The 19,900-nt window shown below is 43.7% G+C and overlaps 1 protein-coding gene across 3 annotated transcripts in view; it reads right to left on the bottom strand.

Moving 5' to 3' along the window:
* Nucleotides 1-14,196: 14,196 nt before the first annotated feature.
* The window catches only part of SGMS2 (sphingomyelin synthase 2), a 448,152-nt gene continuing 442,448 nt past the window's right edge, over nt 14,197-19,900 (bottom strand). For all 3 annotated transcript variants that reach the window (XM_069630859.1, XM_069630861.1, XM_069630860.1), the window contains one exon: nt 14,197-17,316. In XM_069630859.1, the coding sequence (XP_069486960.1) occupies nt 17,113-17,316 (204 nt within the window). In that variant the 3' untranslated portion in view covers nt 14,197-17,112. The remainder of the gene's footprint in view (nt 17,317-19,900) is intronic.

Genomic DNA, 19,900 nt, shown 5'->3' with positions numbered 1-19,900 from the left:
AAGCTACCACTCACACTTATGAGTCGTGTGGCCATTGTTAAAATGGTAGTTGTCCCCAAACTCTTGTATATGGTCGCAAATATACCAGTCTGGCTGGGGAAGGGTTACTTTCCTGAGATGAGATCACAACAGATTCGACTGGCCTGGTATCCCAAAGCCCCACGAATAAGCTGAGAGATTTTGACGCTGTCATGGGAGAGGGGAGGGATTGGAGCCCCAGATATTGAGGCATACTTTTTGGCGTCCCAGCTGTCTTTTGCGAGATACTGGATGAAGGGGGGGCAGGGGCCACCACATTTGCATATTGAGAGTGGCTCGGTATACCCTTACTCGCTGCAGGGACTCTTGGTTAAGGGGAGAGTGGCTGACAAATGTAGGTTTGACCCCGTGGCATGTACAGTGCATGTCTGGAGGCGTGTTATGAAAAGGGTAGGAGTGGAACACCCGTTTGACCCGGGCATTCGGCTATGGCAGATTGAGGCCCTGGCGCCCACATGCGACATGTCCATAGTAGGGGAGTGAGGAAGGGTGGGGATTGAAACTTTGGAGGATATGTATCCTGAAGGGAAGTTTATGTCTCAAGAGATGTTTGGGGGTATGATGGGCAAAGGCCATCATGCACGGTATTACAGGATGAGTGCAGCCTTTAAGGAGGGGTCGCCGGTTTTCACAGAGGTCCCTCGGACTACGCCCCTGCTGCATTACATATGCAACTCTCAGGGGTGCAGTGGTGTGGTCTCAACAATATATAAGATGGTACTAGCAGATACACACGGGATCCCCACCCCCAAGCAAAGGGCAATGGGAACAAGAAAGTGGGGTCACTCTTGGGGACAAGCAATGGGGGAGAATATGTGGAATCACGCACACTGCGGCGTTCAGTTCAAGGTTACAGTTGATTCAACTTAAGACACTCCACAGGGTTTATGTTTCGCCAGCGCGTGCGCATACATTTGATGCAACAAAATCTGCTGCCTGCCCGAGGTGTAGGAAAGATCAGGTGGATATGATCCACATGCTACGGGAGTGTGTCGCTCTGCACTGCTTTTGGGAGGGGGTGTTTGGGATCATGGCGGAAATCATGGGGCAGAACGTTCCGCGCATGATGCTATGTGGCATGCTGGGGTGGTCTCCTGAGGGACCAGGGAGGAGGCTGGGAAGTGGTAGCACGGCTGGAGGACCAGGTCTAGTGGCGCGGCTTGGCTCTGCTCTGGCCTGAGTGCTCGTGCATCACCGGAGCAGTGGAGCCTGCGGGATCGTACGGCAGTGGTGCGAGGAGGCGAAGAGGCGGCCACAACCAGCAGCCTTGTGTAGAAAGCCAGTGGTGCGGAGGAAGAGCGAGTTTGACACGGGCAGAGACCTGCCTTGATGGCAAGGAGAAGGAGCGCCACAGGTCTTGGGAAAAGCTCCCCCTCACCTCCTGCCCTCTGGTGCGGAAGGTGGCCAGTGCGGGCCCCGATAGAATTCAGGGGTGCGGAGCACCTTTCCAGCGGACAGAACCCCGAGGCCGGAATGGCGGCGGCCGGAGTAATTGAAGCGGCTGCTGGGCAGTTGTGGCGCAGTTGGAAGACTGGGTCCGGCGGTGCGGCTAGGCTCTGTTTTGGCCTGAGTGCTCATGCGCCGCCAGACCAGCTGTGATGGCGGGGCAGTGTGGCTGCCGAGAAGGCAGGTGAGAAGGAGGCCGTGGCCAGAAGGTCGGTGTGGAAAGCCGGCAGTGCGGGGGAGAGCGAGTGGAGCTCTGCACGAGTTCTTGCCTGGCGGTGTGGAGGAGGAGGGCTGCGGGGCCTGCGAGAAGCACCCTCTCCCCCCCCGCCCTCTGGTACTGAAGGTGGCCAGATGCGGGCCTCGAAGGAGCACGGGGGTGCGGTGCTCCATACCGGTAGAGGAGTAGCAAAGGGCTGGCCAGCCTCGGGCCGGTGAAGAGGCGGAGCGAGGAGGTCTCAGGTACTGGAGACGGCAGTGGCCAATGTGCCCGAGGAGGTCAGGAGGACTCTGACAGCAGGGGGGCTGGGGTGGGAGGGCCCGCTGGCTCTGGGATATCTCTAGCTGGAGCGGAGCAAAGGTCCCCTGCATGTGATCATACAGCCACTCTTAGGTCTAGAAACTTACTGTGCTTGGCGGGGGCAGCCAGCTGACGCCGGCAGTGCAGCGCCTAGAAGGGGGTGGGGGCAGGCGGACGGACGCGGGAGGCCCTCTGAAGTCACGGGGTACTGTGGCTGCTACACCCGGGGGAAAGGTGGCACGTAATCATCACCGGAATTGTACTGCGTGCTGGAGAGCGCAAGGGGCCCGCAGCCCAGGATAGCAGGCCCGAGGGGCCGCAGATTAGGGGGGGGGGCAGGCGGCTGTTGAATGATAGGGGCCTGGAAGAACCTGCTGGTTGAGCGGAATGCAGGAGCATGATCCTATATGCACGGAGGGACTGGAAGTAGTGTGCTGGGCTTCTTGGATACTGTGCCCACTTGGTTGAAGTAGTGGTTGGGATCCTGGACTAATCTCAAGGAAGGGGTACGGTTGGAGGACCCGGGATCTGGAAGAGTGCATGGTGGCCGGCATCCCGGAAGACATTGTTGTCAAACCTCGCGTCTGCCGTTCACTCATAAGGAGGGATCTCGGAGGGATCGAGAAGCACTTGAGCTGGGGACAGTTCCGGCCAACATGGTGCAAGCAGTGCACCTCGCGGAACCATCAAAGGGCCTGAGTGAGGAACCCCCCTCCTCAGAATTGAGTATGATCCTGGCAGAGGTGAGGTCAGGGTTCACTGCTATTAACTCCAAGTTGGATGGACTGACCTATAAGGTGGACAGGATGCAAGAAAGGATCAACAAGGAAAGCAGCAGAACCTCGGAGTTGGAGTCAAGGGTGGGGGTGCTAGAAGATACAAACAATGAGACAGCCCAGGCGGTGCAAGAACTGGGAAGAGAGGTGAAGGCCATTAGGGATAAAAATTAGGATCTCAAAGTGAGGTCACGTAGGAACAAAATAAGAGTGGTCGGAATCCCGGAAACTGTTCGCCAGCAGAACCTGGAGGTGTTCATGGAGACTTTTATGAAGGATGTACTGCAGGGACCTGCTTTGTCCTCACAATTCTTAGTAGAGAGAGCACATAGGATAACGCAGGTGGTGCCAAGTCCAGGTCAAAACCTGCGGCCGGTCATTGCTAAGGTACTCAATTATCGTGACGGGATGCCATGCTAAGACGGGCTGGGGAGCTTGGGGACCTCATGTATGAGAACAGCAGAGTCTCCTTCTATCCTGACTTTACCCCGGCAGTCCAGAAGGCCCGTATGTCATTTGCAGCTGTGAAGAGAAGGCTGCGTGAGAAGGGCTTGCAGTATTCCATGCAGTACCCATCCAGACTCAGGGTGCAGCACAATGGGAGAGCGTATTTTTTTTACAGATGTGCCAGCTGCAGATGAATTTATTGAGAATCTGCCGAACCGAGAAGATAAGTGACTAGGAGATGGTCCGTCAGGCTGCGCTTGAGGATTTATGTAACCAGGCGTATCTATGTCAAGGGAAGGAGGTCAACGGGAAGCAGGCTTAATCGGGACTCCTGCTCCGGATAGTCAAGCTGGGATATAGCTAGTTATGTACCTAGTCAGTCCTGCAACATGCATGGATGCTTTTATCTAATTTTATTTTTTTGGTTGACTCTCCTGTGCTGTTAAAGTGCGGTTGGCTGCTTGGAAAGTGGTGTCCGGCGCCCCCGGGCAGTGGCCCATGCTATTGTTTGTGCAGAATTGTTGGGGGGAGGGGTTATCACTGCAAGTTGGGGTTGGGCAGTGTGGACGAGGGGTGTAGGGAGAGGGGTCGGTGGGATTGGGGGGAGTATAAACTTCCCGGTTGGCAGAGTTGGGGTTCATGAAAACGGTTCACATCGCATCGGAAAGACCATGGTGTATGACTGGGCATGGCCACCTGGGCAAGGTATATTGACACTCGGTGCTGCACTGGCTTGAGCCAATGTGTACAAGGTGTTGAGTTGGAATGTGCGGGGCATGAATGACCCGCCCAAAGCCAGGAAAGTCGTCCAGTACTGTGAGAGGCATGGCACTAAGATTGTATTGTTGCAAGAAACACATCTTAAGGGACAGGGGAATGATTGGGTTACTTGAGGGTGGGGTAAATGCAGGTACTTTACCACATAGTCTTCATATTTGGCGGGAGTAATGACTTTGATACACAAATCGTTGGGATTCAGGGTCAGTGGGACCGAGATAGAGCCAGCTGGAAGGTATGTCATTGTCTCAGGGTGTCTGGGCTAATCAAAATTAACGCTGGTCAACATGTATGGCCACAATGTGGACGATCCAAGCTTTTTTGAGGGTCTCCTGGAAAAATGCTTAAAGTATCGAGACACGTATGTTTTGTGGGCGGGGGATCTGAATGTTATCGTGGACCCAGTGCTGGACACTACTGGGGAGAGAAAGAGGCGCTCAAGGGCAGCCGAAGTGGTGTTGGGGGCTAAGGAAGTTCTGGAGCTGGGGGAAGTGTGGAGGGTGCCGCATCTGAAATTGCCAGGCTATTCGCATCATTCTACAGCATGCAATACGTCAACCAGGATAGATTATATATTGGGCTGTCCTCACTTTATTCGCTACACAGTAGATTGTGAGACGCTATCTAGGACTCTGTCCGATCACACTCTGGGTTTTGTGGTCAGTGGGTTTGGGAGAATCATTGCCTTAGCCTAGGTGGAGGTTTAACCCAGGAGCCTTGCTAGATATTGCCCTTAAAGTGATGTACATAGCTTGCTTATGCATTACTTCCAGGAAAACGAAGGCTCGGTGCTGAGCAAGGAAATGATCTGGGAGGCCTTTAAAGTGGTGTTGAGAGGGGGGTGTTTATCTGCAGAGTTCGGGGTGTTGAGGACAATACGGAGAGAACTTAATGCGGTGGAATTGGAGATAAAGCAGTGGGAAGGGGAGTGGAGAGACTGGGTTCATCAAAGTTGCTTGCCAATTTAAAGGAAGGGTTGGATAGGTTTAGGGCGCTAGGGGAGAGGGAGGTGCAGTACTTTGCGAGACCCGCAAGAGCTCGTAAATACAGTGAGGAGGGGAGGCCAGGCAGATACCTAGCGGTTCTGCTAAGGGGAGAGTGGGGATTTGGGGAAATAATGGGAGAGAGATCCAGCAGCGGAGAGATCCTGGTGAAACCATGTGAGATAGCAGGGGAGTTCCACAGGTTCTGCGAATCATTGTACGTCGCAAGGGTACACCTTCGGGTCCTGCATTGAGGGATTACATTTAGGGTGCGGCGCTCCCCAGGTTTAATGTGGAGGCGGTGCAGTCACTTGCCAGGCCCTACCCACCGCGAAGGCACCGGGAACTGACGGCATAACGGCCGAGTTTTACAAAGAATGGGGTCCGGAGGTGGCTAGCCAAATGTTGGGGATGTGTCCATTCCCTCTAAATGGGTAGAGGGGATGGACAGGGGTCTACTCCCCCCGACGCTCCGGGAAGCTGTTATCATGCTGATTCCAAAGCCAGGAAAGGACCCACTCGATTGCTCGTCGTACTGGCCAATATCTTTGATAAACCTTGATACAAAGATCTTTGCTAAGGTCTTGGCGGATCGACTCCTCCTGCATGTTCGGCAAATAGTGCACAGGGACCAATCTGGGTTTATTCCAGGGAGGTCGACGTCTTTGAATCTTAGGCGACTATTCGCAATCTTGGCACAAATAGACCCGGGTATGCAGGCAGTGTCTGCGCTGTTAGATATGGAGAAGGCCTTTGACTCTGTTGAGTGGGAGTATCTGTTTGAGGTGCTAGCGTGTGTGGTGACCCCTCCATATTTTATGAAGGCTGTGAGGTTGGTGTACTTGGGGTGTAGTTCTCAGATAAGAGTGGGTGGTTTTTGGGCAGAATTGTTTTTGCTCGGGTGGGGGCTTTTCGCAGTGGCTATAGAGGTACTGGCAGGCAGACTCTGTAAACTGCATGGACATAGGGGACTGGGCATGGGCAGGCCGAGAGACCTGATCTCATTGTACGCAGATAATGCCATTATTTATATAAGGAACCCTGAGGCTAACCTGAAGCCCCTTGCACAGGAAGTAGCTGAGTTCGGTGAATTCTCTGGTCTCCGCTTGAATCCGGCCAAGTCCTCCCTTTTCCCCTTGAATGAGGTAACGACTGCTCTGACCAGCATGGAGGGGTTTGGGCGGGAACAGGATACGGTTACATACCTGGGGTGGTGGTTAGTAGGAATGCCCAGTCCCTGCTGGATAAGAACCATGGGGAGTATTTAAGGTCACTGAGAGCAAAGATAGACTGATGGTGTAAGCTACCACTCACACTTATGAGTCGTGTGGCCATTGTTAAAATGGTAGTTGTTCCCAAACTCTTGTATATGGTCGCAAATATACCAGTCTGGCTGGGGAAGGGTTACTTTCGTGAGATGAGATCACAACAGATTCGACTGGCCTGGTATCCCAAAGCCCCACGAATAAGCTGAGAGATTTTGACGCAGCCATGGGAGAGGGGAGGGATTGGAGCCCCAGATATTGAGGCATACTTTTTGGCGTCCCAGCTGTCTTTTGCGAGATACTGGATGAAGGGGGGGCAGGGGCCACCTCATTTGCATATTGAGAGTGGCTCGGTATACCCTTACTCGCTGCAGGGACTCTTGGTTAAGGGGAGAGTGGCTGACAAATGTAGGTTTGACCCCGTGGCATGTACAGTGCATGTCTGGAGGCGTGTTATGAAAAGGGTAGGAGTGGAACACCCGTTTGACCCGGGCATTCGGCTATGGCAGATTGAGGCCCTGGCGCCCACATGCGACATGTCCATAGTAGGGGAGTGGGGAAGGGTGGGGATTGAAACTTTGGAGGATATGTATCCTGAAGGGAAGTTTATGTCTCAAGAGATGTTTGGGGGTATGATGGGCAAAGTCCATCAATGCACGGTATTACAGGATGAGTGCAGCCTTTAAGGAGGGGTCGCCGGTTTTCACAGAGGTCCCTCGGACTACGCCCCTGCTGCATTACATATGCAACTCTCAGGGGTGCAGTGGTGTGGTCTCAACAATATATAAGATGGTACTAGCAGATACACACGGGATCCCCCCCCCCCAAGCAAAGGGCAATGGGAACAAGAAAGTGGGGTCACTCTTGGGGACAAGCAATGGGGGAGAATATGTGGAATCACGCACACTGCGGCGTTCAGTTCAAGGTTACAGTTGATTCAACTTAAGACACTCCACAGGGTTTATGTTTCGCCAGCGCGTGCGCATACATTTGATGCAACAAAATCTGCTGCCTGCCCGAGGTGTAGGAAAGATCAGGTGGATATGATCCACATGCTACGGGAGTGTGTCGCTCTGCACTGCTTTTGGGAGGGGGTGTTTGGGGTCATGGCGGAAATCATGGGGCAGAACGTTCCGCGCATGATGCTATGTGGCATGCTGGGGTTGTCTCCGTGTATACCCATGAAGTGTAGTAAACTTCTGGCATCCTGTATGATTATAGCTAGAAGATGATCCTCTTGAAATGGACACATACCTCCCCCTAATACTGAAAGGGTAGTTGAAGGACCTACTTTGGCTGAGCGATACCGATAAAGACTATGCTGCCCTGTGTGCACCGCAGAATAGACCCAAGGACATATGGAGTCCACACAGGGTGGCGTATTTGTTGGTTTGTTGGCAAGGGATGAGGTCATGGAATGAAGGGGGGTGGGATTGGGGGGCACACTGCCTCACCCGGCAGACGGAGGTGTGGGGATAAGTGGACAATCAGTAGGTGCACCAAGTGAGCCCTAAAGGTTACATGGTGTTATTTGTTGTTATCCAGCTGATGAGCTTAGCTTGTATTTTACTGATGTAAATGTGATATGGTTTAAGGTGGAGATGTGAACCAGTTAATAAAGAGATGTTTTAAAAAAAACTTGGTGCTAGCTTTCATTTACTTGCAAATGCAAGAGGTTTTGAAGACTGATTACAACATTTTGTTTGGAGGTAAACAAGTATTTGTTTTTGGAGACTTGTTACAAAAAGTATAAGAAGTATTGGTCATTTTAACCTTTGGAATTGTTTTGAATTCCAGGAACTTACCATTTATATGAGGCAATCTGCAGACTTAGGCAATGCAGACATGCTTAATAAGATTTGTATAGGTGTTCTTGAGGAAAATGTGAAAGCAGTCTTAAAGAGAAGATTAATTTCTAACATGTTTTATGCAGATTGCAGTCCATCTGATATCATGTTGACTCTTAAAGAAACATTTCTTGTGTTGCTTTTATGAGTGTAATAAGTTTAACTCTACAATGCTACTGTCAGAGAAGCAACATTTTGTAGAGATAAAATCATGTGATGTTTTAGACGGTCATGTTATGCTGTTAGAGTTAGATAAGAGAGCAAAAGCTTGAATAGGTCAACTAGAAAATTCAATTTCTAAATCAGCAGGTCTGGAAGGAGTTTTAAAACTGTGCATCAAGGCATGATTAATGTTAAAGAGGTACTTGACTGTAGAAATTGGTCTTGTCAATGGAGCGATGGGAAGAGTGATTGCATTTCACACTTTTCCTCACAGTACGGAACATGTCGAAAGTTTGATTGTGTAGAAGGAACTCACTTCATTTATCAGACCTCTGCACATTTCGTGCTTTTTAAGGATACCTCTGTGAAAAGAGCACAGTTTCCATTGTGCTCTGCTTATGTAGTAACTATTCATAAATCACAAGGGTTGATTTTAGAAGCAGCACCTATTGGCATTGGTCATACAGTGTTTAAAGAACGAATGTCATATGTAGCTTTGTCACGTGTGAAAAATATAGATTTATATTTAAGAAACTTTTATGAAAGAAAAGTGACAACTGACATTTCTTACATTGAAGAATATGATAGGTTGCGTGTAAAGTATGCTCATCACCTGAACCTTATACCTGTACCTGAGAAGTACTCGTCCAGGAAATGTAAAGAGTCAGTGAAAGCACATTCAAATGAAATCGGCCCTAGTAAGAGTAACAAACAGCATCATTTAACAGAGTTGGAGAGTCGTTCAACTATAACATACTCTCATTGCAGATTTCGTAATCGAACAGGAGTTGAATGCTATTGTAATGCAGCTTTGTGTATGTTGTTTCAAATGACTCTATTGATGCAAGAAATAGCTCCCACAGCAGAGAAGCAGCTATGTATGGAACTTTCCTTTCTTAAAATATCTGTAGATGAGAATCCACAGTTTACTTTTGCCAATGTCAATCCAAAATGTAGCAGCTGTTGCAAGTGGAAATCAACAATTTTCTCAAAATACACAAGAAGATAGTACATTATTTTGAGTGTGAGGGAGTGTAATGTTTAATGATTGTCTTTGATTTATTAGTGAAGGCAACTGTTAATGTAGATAGGTATATAGTTATAAGTTACGAGTGGAATCATATGTGTCCAAAATGTAAGACAGGTTATTCTACTCCAGATCTCTGTGAACTGTGAGATTTGTGTATCTGCATGTGCCTGATCAGAAAAATGTACACTTTTCAGATCTTGTAATTAAAGCATTCCATGATACGCAATGCAGTGACTGTGGTTGTAATTTACAATGAACACTGCAAAATCTAGCTTTTAATAAGTATGTATTGATTATGTTTCCAAGATACAGTGTAGACGGTAGGAAAATTAACATGTCAATAAAGAATTATAAATGTGGTCAACTTTCTGTTAGTGAGAAAACTTTTAAATTGTGTGCAATTATTTTTCATGAGTGGGCATCTATTTAATCTGTACAGTTCACGACATGGGTGCGTACAGAAGTAGATTGGCTTGTTCCTAATGACCCGATAGTGACACACCAAGCTAGATTGCAAAGAGTTTCAAGAATGCTTCCTTAACGTTGTTAGTTTGAAATGGAAAAATAGGGTAATACGTGTTTTATGTAAAGTAGGAGATGGATTGTTACTAGGATGTACTTTAGAAACTGTACTTAATACATTTAGAGGTAATATTCAGAAGATTATATAAAGTAGAAGAGAAAACTGCATTCTGCAATCGTATACTTCTGTGTATATTTTCATATGTACAAGTGTTCCCTATAAGTGCTAGGTTACATAGATCTTCCGTGTACATTATTTTGAGTGTGAGGGAGTGTAGAAGGTCATGACTGTTTATATATGAAAGAATAAACAGTAGGCTGTAGATACAAAAACACATAGAGAAATGTTTGAAAAATAAATGAGATGTAACTATTAATATGAGTTTTAGGGAAGAATTTAGATATACTGTGTTTACTTATTATGTGTATAGGTGCTGAAAACAAGTATGCACACGTTTTTAAAAAAGTATTCTCTAATTAAATAAAACATTTAAATACTTTACTCAAAAGGTTAGTTTGATAAATGTATACATAGGTTGTATCTGCAGTATGAAGTTTTCAGAAAAGTCGGATATTCTATTCAGTCATTAAACCGTGCATGTTTTTTTATTTTGTATGGTAGGTTTAAGAACATTGAGATTTGCTTCTTAGGTGTATAGGTGGCCAGAAAAAGGAAGCACACCAAATTATGAAAGAAGTTATGAAATGGCAATGTAGATATCATTTTTATAATTTACATTGAATTTTGATATAGTAAAAAAAGGTATTCCACAATGCGTAGAAGTATCAGTGCTAACAGAAGTTTATATAATAATCTGTATTTTGACATTTACTTTTTAAAATATGTGTACAATATGAAATGTCATTATGAACTTCTCGCGCGTGTAGGTGGCCAAACCAAGGACGCACACAGATGTTATAAGAAGTATGGAAATTACATTTGTTAGGTTATTAGTGTAGTTTTTGCTAAGTGTTACCATGTTTACACAGAGGTTTTTATTGTCTACCTATTATTTGAAATATAGGTAAAACTATACTTTAAAAAGATTAATACTCAAAATTATGTTACAGTGTTGGCATGTCTTCATTTATTTATTTGTAAAGCTGAAGACATATTTATGTTATATGTCTTGGTTTCCTGGTGAAGGTTGCATAAAGCAATCTGTAAATTTGTCATCATGTATTATAAAGTATTGTTTTTATAGTATTGTAACATCTGTGCATTTTAGTGAAATGCCTTTACCGGTGTACGAACTATGGATGTTGTGGGCAATTCTTTTTCAAATTTGCTGATGCAAAAACCAGTTTGTAATGACTGAAATGTTAAATATTTAATATACCCTAAGAGAGGGTTTTTTCTCCAACAAGAGTTTTTTTTCCTCTATAGCATGATTAATGAAAAAAAACCTGTTAATTATTGTGAACTTGGAATACAATCAGTATTCTTTTAGTATCATTATGAAGAAAAAAAACAAATAATTTTGTATCTATTTTGTTGTGATGAACACCAGAGAATCACTCTGGTGGTGATAGTGCGTGGTATAAATGGCCTTTAACATTAATATTAAGTACATATTCTTTTCTTTCAGAGTCGGTCATTTGGAAGAAAGAGGCAAACACGTGTTAAGGTATTTGGTAAGACTTTTGAGAAATATTTATGTATAATGCATATATGTACATAAAAACAGTTGTATTTTTTTCATACTATTATTTCTAGCCGCGGCTACAGTATTAGGCAATGAATCGCAGGATTGTTATTGTGCAGTTAAAGTGCTCAACGTCTGGAGTATCTTTATTCACGGCTAAACGGATTCCACTGTTAACCACGGCTACAGACAACAATTGGGAATTGTGAATACTGAAAAAATAAACAAAATAAATGACAATAGATATTGTAATGCATTTTTGCTGTCTGTGTTCAATTTAATCTAGTCTTGTAAAAGGTGGCCCTTAAAAGGGCCATTTTGGGGGATGGAAAGAGGGGCATAGACTCAGGGAGGAAAACACATAAGGATGAAACATATAACAAATGGAATTAAAATAAAAAGAAACACTTTTAAGTATTTTATTTGTATTTTGTTTAGAAAAAAAAGGGTGAAAATAAATGGGCACTTAAAATAAATAACCATGGCAGGTAATCTGGTTTTGTGCGATTAACTTCTACCATTCATTATATGTGGCATCTTCCTTGACTACCCATTTGCAGCATTTTTTACACCTGACTTTCATCATGGTTAGATCCGGTGTCAGTAAGAGAAGAGGAGTTTGTCTAGTGGACACCATTGCTGATGTAGAGGCCTCATTTCCAGTTGGAGTTGTTGATGCACTGGTGGATGGAGGTTCTGCAGGTGGTGCTGATCGCCTTCTATGCAGACAGATTATAAAGGTAGGGAAAACCAAGGTTGAGGACGTTTGTGCTTAGGACTAATGGTCCTCATTGGACAGGTAGTTTCCAAAGAAGCCAGAGTAGGATAATAAAAAACCATGAGTAGCACAATCAAGATCCAGAGGGTTGGAAACTAAATAGAATGGGCGTAGAAGTAGAGATTTAATAATTGAATGAAAAAGAATAACATGTTTTCATATAGCAGTTCATGACGGATTCCACCCACTTCTTTACGCTTCTTAATAATGAATAATATTACCCAATGTAATGTTAGTCAATTTATTGACCTTGAAAAATTGAAGGGCAGAGTTGGCTTTGCCGATGTCTGGGAGGAGTGTTAATCTGCCGATGTCAGGGGTGAGTGCTTAACCCCTGAGATACCCACACAGATAAAATTTGTGAGTATCATGCTGAAAACTGACTAGAATAGATGTAGACTGAAGAGTGGCTAAGACAAGAAAAATTGAAAGTTGTCAAAAACAGTCAGCCTGTTCAGGGACAAAAGTTAAGCGAGTCAGTGTGGAAATGCTAGAAGTAGCAAACATAAGAATCAGTGTTGCATCTTTGTGTTGGCAAAGGAAATAATAGCAAGTCATAAGAATCATGATCACGTTCAAATCAGTGAGAAAGACAAAAATGAATGACAAAATATGATCAAAGTCTGATGGGCGATAGATAACAACAATAAGAAAAGAACTTGGTGAAGAAAATAGAATGTGATTACATTCAAAGGAAATAATTAAAGGGGAAGGTTATATGAAATAGGCATAACAAGGTTGATAAACTAGAACAACCACACCTCCCTTACCCTGAGACCTAGAAGTATGAGAAAAACAAGACTGGCTGAAGAGGTGTGCTTGGCACTAGTAATGAGCATTGCTGACAAAATACTGACATTACCTTGTATGTATGTGCTGGGTTTCATATAGCGCAAACCTAGCTTTGAAGCGATGGTGCACAGTACAATAAGAGAATACAGTAACAGGCATAAAATAATATGAATACAATTAGAAATATATGCTATTAAGGGTGCTGATAATGGGGACTGCACAAGAAGAGGATACAGTAAGAGGCACAATAATATAAATACAATTAGAAGGATAGGCTATTAAGGGTATGGATAATTGGACTACAATAAATTGTATTTTGAAAATAGACTCAAGAAAAGGTTCATAGATATATATTGGTAAAGGGCTATATTATCTCATCACTGATATGGAAATGTATGGGCAAATGTTTGCCTTCTGCCCCCCTTTGTCCTATTGTATTCTATATTCTTTCTGTTTTATCCTCTTTCCACAATTGTTACCATCCTAAGTCTAGGGCTAGGTACTTGCATGCAGGCGACCGTGTTGCTGGTCCCCTGCATTCAATTTTCGTCACTCTTAAAGCCTTTACTCTTAACATTTGCTCTCCACTTTAAGAGAGAAAACATTCCACCTGCAGATGACGTTTTGCAGGCAGCGTTTTGTAATGGATTCCAACTAACACGTATTCCCTTGGCATATTTGGTTGTAAGGGGGTTGGTCGAGAGAGGCATTTTCAATAGTTTAACCCCAGACGCAGCAATATATTCTTTTTGTTTTTTATATTTGGTTGTACGCCTGCATGAAAATGACATGCAAGCGTAAAACACAAGTGCTCTTTCGAGAAAGAGGAGAAAAGCAAAGAGGAGATGCTATCTCCGCTTGCTACCCTCTACGCCTCAGAACGGCAGGAAAATGAGATGGAGGGGAGCATGTAAGAGTAAAAGCACTTACTAAAGGGCCGCCTCACTATTCAATGAGCTCAGCCCTCCATCAAACATAAACATGCATTTATTGCTGGGGGTGATTTAGTTTTCCCTCCCCTCAGTTTATTTCCCCTCCTAATTCACACATGCCTTTTCTTCCCTTTCTATGCCTTCAATGGATGGACTATGCACTAATTTATTAGAATGCGAGAATGATAAATAAATCCATCTCATGTTTGGAAAAAAAGATAACAGGGAACCAGAATATCAAATAAGAATGTCCTTCTTTGTATGACTTTATTCTGGGGAAATACACCGTTTTTTTCAACAACACACATCTTAAAGAAAATGTAAACTTGACATTAGTGGGAGTGTGCACAAATGTATCGACAGACAGATGTTGCCATGCAAGTATAACATGGAGGGGCAACTTTTTGTTGTTACAGTAATGCCGACCCTGCCCATGTACAGCAAGTTGAATAAATCATAAACAGAATTTAGTGTGGTGCAGGGTTCACGATGTTAGCTTACAACAGCAAGTATACTCGGTTCATAAAACGTAAAATATATATGTATATATATATATATGTACTTCTCTTTCAATAAAGAATATTGTGGGAGTCAAACACAATGTCACAATGTCAAAATATCCCACAGAGTATGTACAGAATTAAAAGTCTACTATACAAGGCACTTAAATTACATCAAAACGGCACTTGTCTTGAAAGGAATACAAATAGCTTTTTTTCGATCAATAATACGTATTATACTGCTTTACACTGCAACAAGACCATACACCTTTCAGCATTACTCATTGCATAAAGGTGACTGAAAGACACACTCTGACTTGGCCTGGACTAGTTAAAAATAAGCAGCAACTTAGAAAAAATTATTAATTTTAATTTCCAATGTACACGTTCCCCTTCATCACTCTAGATTCAGCATAAATGTCTGGAAACCAACCAAGATGGACCCGTGGAATATTGCTCACATCAGTGAGGGGAACCACAAACAAATATGTCTGTGTATAACTGAGAGTAAGGTTCCAAATAGATCAATACACAACATTGGAAACACCTGAAATTCTCTTTTTGTTAATTGAAGTATCACCAGTGTGGAATGATGTGGGGTTCATGGTAGGAAAGGGAGTTGCCACAGGAGCAAGGCAGCTGGGATTTCTTAGTGTGCAAACATGTCAACACTCATCAAATTCACTCAGAGGACCTTCAACTGTGGGGCGATTTTATAGGAAGGTTGGTATCTTTATAGGTGGGCAGTTCTGCAAAACTCCAAGGCATGTATAGTCTAGAGATGCTGGAATGTGTAGATGACCATTATATGTGCTTTAAAAAAAACAGAGTTCGAGTGCTAGTTCCTGTGAGCAGCGACGAATTGCAGACACAGCTTTCATTCATATCAAATGCAATGGTAAATTAAATATCTCACTGCTGGCCGGCCATCTTGAAGTCCTCAGCAAACTCATTCAACAGAAAATGTCCCCTGCTGGTACTGCCTTAAATGATACCCCACTCCCTTCTGTCACGATTGAATGGCGAACTCTTTAATTGAACTTGCTGCCTCTGGAGTATTTTACAAATTCTATCATAGCACACAGTCCAATTACCCCACTTCCCTTCTAATGAAGTGGCGGCGTGTATTTATCACCACTGAGCTGAGGAATAAAGAATACATTCATGCCTAGTTATAGACCTGGCCACCATTTATGGGCTTCCATTGTAGATGTTACTAAGTGCCATGGGGGGAAAATATTTAAAAAATAGCAAAGGCCATTTCGTATTACTGACAAGGTCTGTATCACGCCACGTTAATACCATTTATTTATGGGTAGACTTAGCTCTTGAAGCGAAGCTGCGGCCTAGTTATGCCCAGAGAAACCAAACTACATAAAGTGGCTTCCAGGAAGCAAGCCGCTCAGCTTACTAGCACCATGTATTGTATTGGGTGGCGGGAAGGAGTCCAGCTCCAACATGCAAGCATCGCTACCCAGACAAAGAAGAGCCAGGAAACAAGTGTTGTGATCTTTTTTTTTCTGCTCAAGCGCCTTTATTTCCTGAGTGGTAAGATTTGCACGTCACTGCCCATGTTGGAGTGCATATCAAGCTTTCCGGGTGCTCCTACAGGTTTCAGATCTAAGCCGTGCATAACACCACATTCATCTGTGCTTGAGTCTAGGCTACCTAAACAGCTTCTCTTGACATTTCTATCAAGGTGGAGTAAAGTAGTTTCTAAAGAGGGCACACACAGAATAGAGATTAGACAGTATGGGAGAGGCCAAATCAAAGGGGTCACTCGAGCAACATGAAGAGTGAATATCTTTGACTCATTCGTCGGACTTGAATAGGAGGATCTTGTTTTGCTGCTTTCTAATTTGCAGCATTTATCAGTCTATCCTGTAGCTTAAACCCTGGTGCAGTGTTGACCGCACTCCTTAGAAAATGTGACACCTTCTTATTTTTTGTAAGTAAAAAAAAAATAGCTAAAAACAATTTTCGAAAAAATATATTATTAAAATAAATATTGAGCCAGGCAGACCCTGACGCATGATGTCTCAAGAGAGATACTAATGGCCCCAGGTTTCACTGTAAGGCTTTACCACTGTTCTTGTCTGTAAATGAGGGAGCCCTGCGGCCCTTCACCCTTCCTGCTTCCCATCCACCCAGACACCTACATGAATTCTATCTGAATAAATGCTGCTTGGGGTGCGGTGGTGTTTTACCCTGAACTGTTAAAACTCCTTGGTCTTTTAAAGTCACCTTTGCAGACTGGCTTGGGCTGTGCCTTTGGCTGGTGGTTAATAATGAAACACGAGAACACGAGATGTGTTTTTTTGGCACCTTCTGTCAAACCCCATTACTAAACCTCTGTGCTGTGCTCTTTTCCCAAGGAGCAGTTTCTATCTGCAGGCTGAATTCCATTAGTACAGAACCCTGGATGGGCACTCGCAAAGGCCTTTGGTCTGTATGTTATAGCGGATAACACAATTTTCAAAGAATAATACATTTTTTTGGTTTTTCTTTACAATCTTTCACACAGAATTTGGTCCGTTGCATCATTTACAGATTCGTCGGCGAACAGACGCTTTCCTTTTGGTTGTAGCGCCATATGTGTTTTTGGTAGGCAGAAAGAAAATGGTCTTTTTTTTGTTTTTTGTTTTTGCTTTCTTTAGGTGGATTTCTCATTGTCCTCCCCGATCTTCTGGACACGTGAATACTTCTTGCAGGAGGACTTGAAGCAGCTGGGGGGCCAGGAGATTGGCCAGGCGAAGCAGCATGGCACCGTGCCCTGGACATTCTTCTCAAAGAAGATGAATGCTGGGTACCACCAAGCTCGGGACAAGAAGTTTGTCGGGGAAGATGTTTTCAATCCCTGTTGCAAGAAAAAAAGAATCATAGTTAGTAACCATGTTGTCCACCTATGCTAAACTATAGGAATGAATTGTGACGAATGATGCACCCAAAGTATAACATTTTCTTGAGGAATTGTAATTATAAGCCTTTTAAATTCAGTTGTTAAAAACAACCATAGTACTTTTGCCACATCTGTACAACTTGTGTGGGAAGAAACACCAGGTCCAGTGTGGGTCAGGGCATCAAGGTAGGGACAGCTTAAGCTATCGAGATAGGGACAGTTGAGTTTACAAATAAAATAAAACACCTCCATCATTTTGAAAAAGATATTGAAAATAATCAGTACACAATGCTCCCACCTTCCAAAACGAGACGACAGACCCATTCCCAACTGCAAGGTTGGAAAACAGGGAGTGAGGTTTGAATGTGGAATACTTAGGGAGTGGGCGTCAATGGTTGTTGAACAATGGCAATGGCAGACCCTGGGGGCCCTCTCAAAATAGATAAACAAGGTCAGTCACCTGTCAGGCATGCGACAAGCAAGGTTCCCAACAAGCTGGGTAGGTGGCAGGAGGGCATGGACGATGGAGCACAATTTAGACACTTACATTTTCAAATGTCATTAGAATGGCAGACAGGCAGCAGTGGGAGCATCTTTAAATAATCCCCCCCCCACCCCTGCCCTCAGTTTTTGGTATGATTAGTGCCATAGCTGGGCAGAGCTATGAAAATGGAAAACCCTGAGATTCCTGTCACACGTGAACAACTGTGACCTCAAAATCCGCTCCCTCATCTTCACACAAATTCTTTTTAATGACTGCGAATTGCTCAAAAATATGTTACTCCCACCCACCAACTCTTATATCTCCCATTCCCTCCATCTCTACTCTCCCCTTTCTCACCCATGGTAGAGCAGCTCTTCTCCCATTGCTTGTTTCTCCAAATTACCAATCACATCTGCCACCTTAAATTCCCCTATTTCCTTTACCGTCTTAAACTCTCTCCTTCCTCTCTCACCTCCAACTCTCCAAAATCTCACCTCACCCAGCATTTCTTTCTTTTTTTAAAATGTTTGTTGTGCAAATACGTACAAACAGAGGTATTCGTTAAATGAACAACACATTTGGGCTAATCTTATTGTTCAGAGTTGCTTCCCAATGTAAACTAGACAGGGCATGTTTGTACAAGATAATTACCTCCCCCACTCCATACAAACATGATAACTTGCATTAAACAGTTGTTAAGTGACACAACTATTTAAGTGACACATTGGAGAAACAAAAGACAAAACTAGACAGGGACAACCATCTGATGTTAAAGGTATGACCTATCTAAAATGATGACATCAAACTTCTTCAGAGAGGATCTCCATTTAACTAAGTAGTATAGTAAAGTATAGAAAAGGACATACCCAGTGGGCTATTTTGGAGCATGTCCTCCACCTTCCAAACTCTCAACATTTGTTTCTAAGCAGCTATGAAAGCTCTAGATGTTCATAATCAGTGTGGATTTGAAAAATGTTTTGCATCAATTAGATAGTTTACAAAAATAGCTGAAATGGGATATTGTGCTATTCCGGACCCCAAAACCAAAACTAAACAATCACCCCCCAAAACTCCCAGACATTACAGATCTTAATGCATTCCCCGAAGAGATGTGGCAGAGTTCCAGACACCAGTGAATGATCCCAACAAAGATAAGACCCACATAGTGTCAATTTGGCAATTTGTACAGGTGTTCAGTAACTATTGAACACCAGTTTTTGTTGTATTAGCCACAGCCCCACATCTAATTTGCTCATGATTATTAAACTGCATATTCCTTGCCAAATTATGACATCTATTTTATATTCGAATTTAGCTGTGCATTGTGCCTTAGATTTTCTTAAGTCACCAATGGAAGGATTAATGCCACATCGTTGATTTAGATACTAGAAGCTGAAAGCATTTTTTCACTCAACTGTCTACAAAGGTCCAAACTGGTAGGCAACTCCACCCAACCACAGCTGATAGTTGTTAGATTAAGGAGCCTAATTTGTGATATCTAGTTTGTTCCCTCATTCCCAGTTTATATTTTTTGTTCAAAAATCCAAATTAAAGTAAGCAATTATCGACCTACATTTCCTTTACCAAAATAATCCCTGCCTTAATTTAACACATTCCCCTTTATTTCTTAACTTCTGGTTTTGTTTCTCCTAGTCTCTTTAAATCTTCCTTTTTTCTCACCCTGTCCTCTCCCATTTATCCCACCACCTCCAGCACATCCATGACACACACATGATCAAGAAACTTTACGATGAAATTGCAAATGCAATCTACTTGCAAATTTATCAACAGTCATAGCAAGTACACAAAATAAAACATAACTGTTTAAGGCTGTACATATTTTTTATTCACAGAGACTATTCAGACTCTTCTACTACTAATAAGGGTATATGATGTAATCCAAACAATAAACGGAATTCTAACGTGCAGGCGTTGGATTACCAGTACATATCACCATGAGCCCAGGCAACGATTTATCGCAGCTATTGTGTCAAGTTTTTTAAAGTATGATTTTAGTCATATTTTGATGTATCTTCAAAAGAGTTATAAAAAGGATTA

Source organism: Ambystoma mexicanum, chromosome 6q (genome assembly GCF_040938575.1).
Source record: "Ambystoma mexicanum isolate Mex_15411 chromosome 6q, UKY_AmexF1_1, whole genome shotgun sequence".
NCBI classification, from domain to species: domain Eukaryota; kingdom Metazoa; phylum Chordata; class Amphibia; order Caudata; family Ambystomatidae; genus Ambystoma; species Ambystoma mexicanum.
The sequence above is the reverse complement of the archived record's forward strand: the minus strand, read 5'-3'. Positions and strand labels throughout refer to the sequence as shown.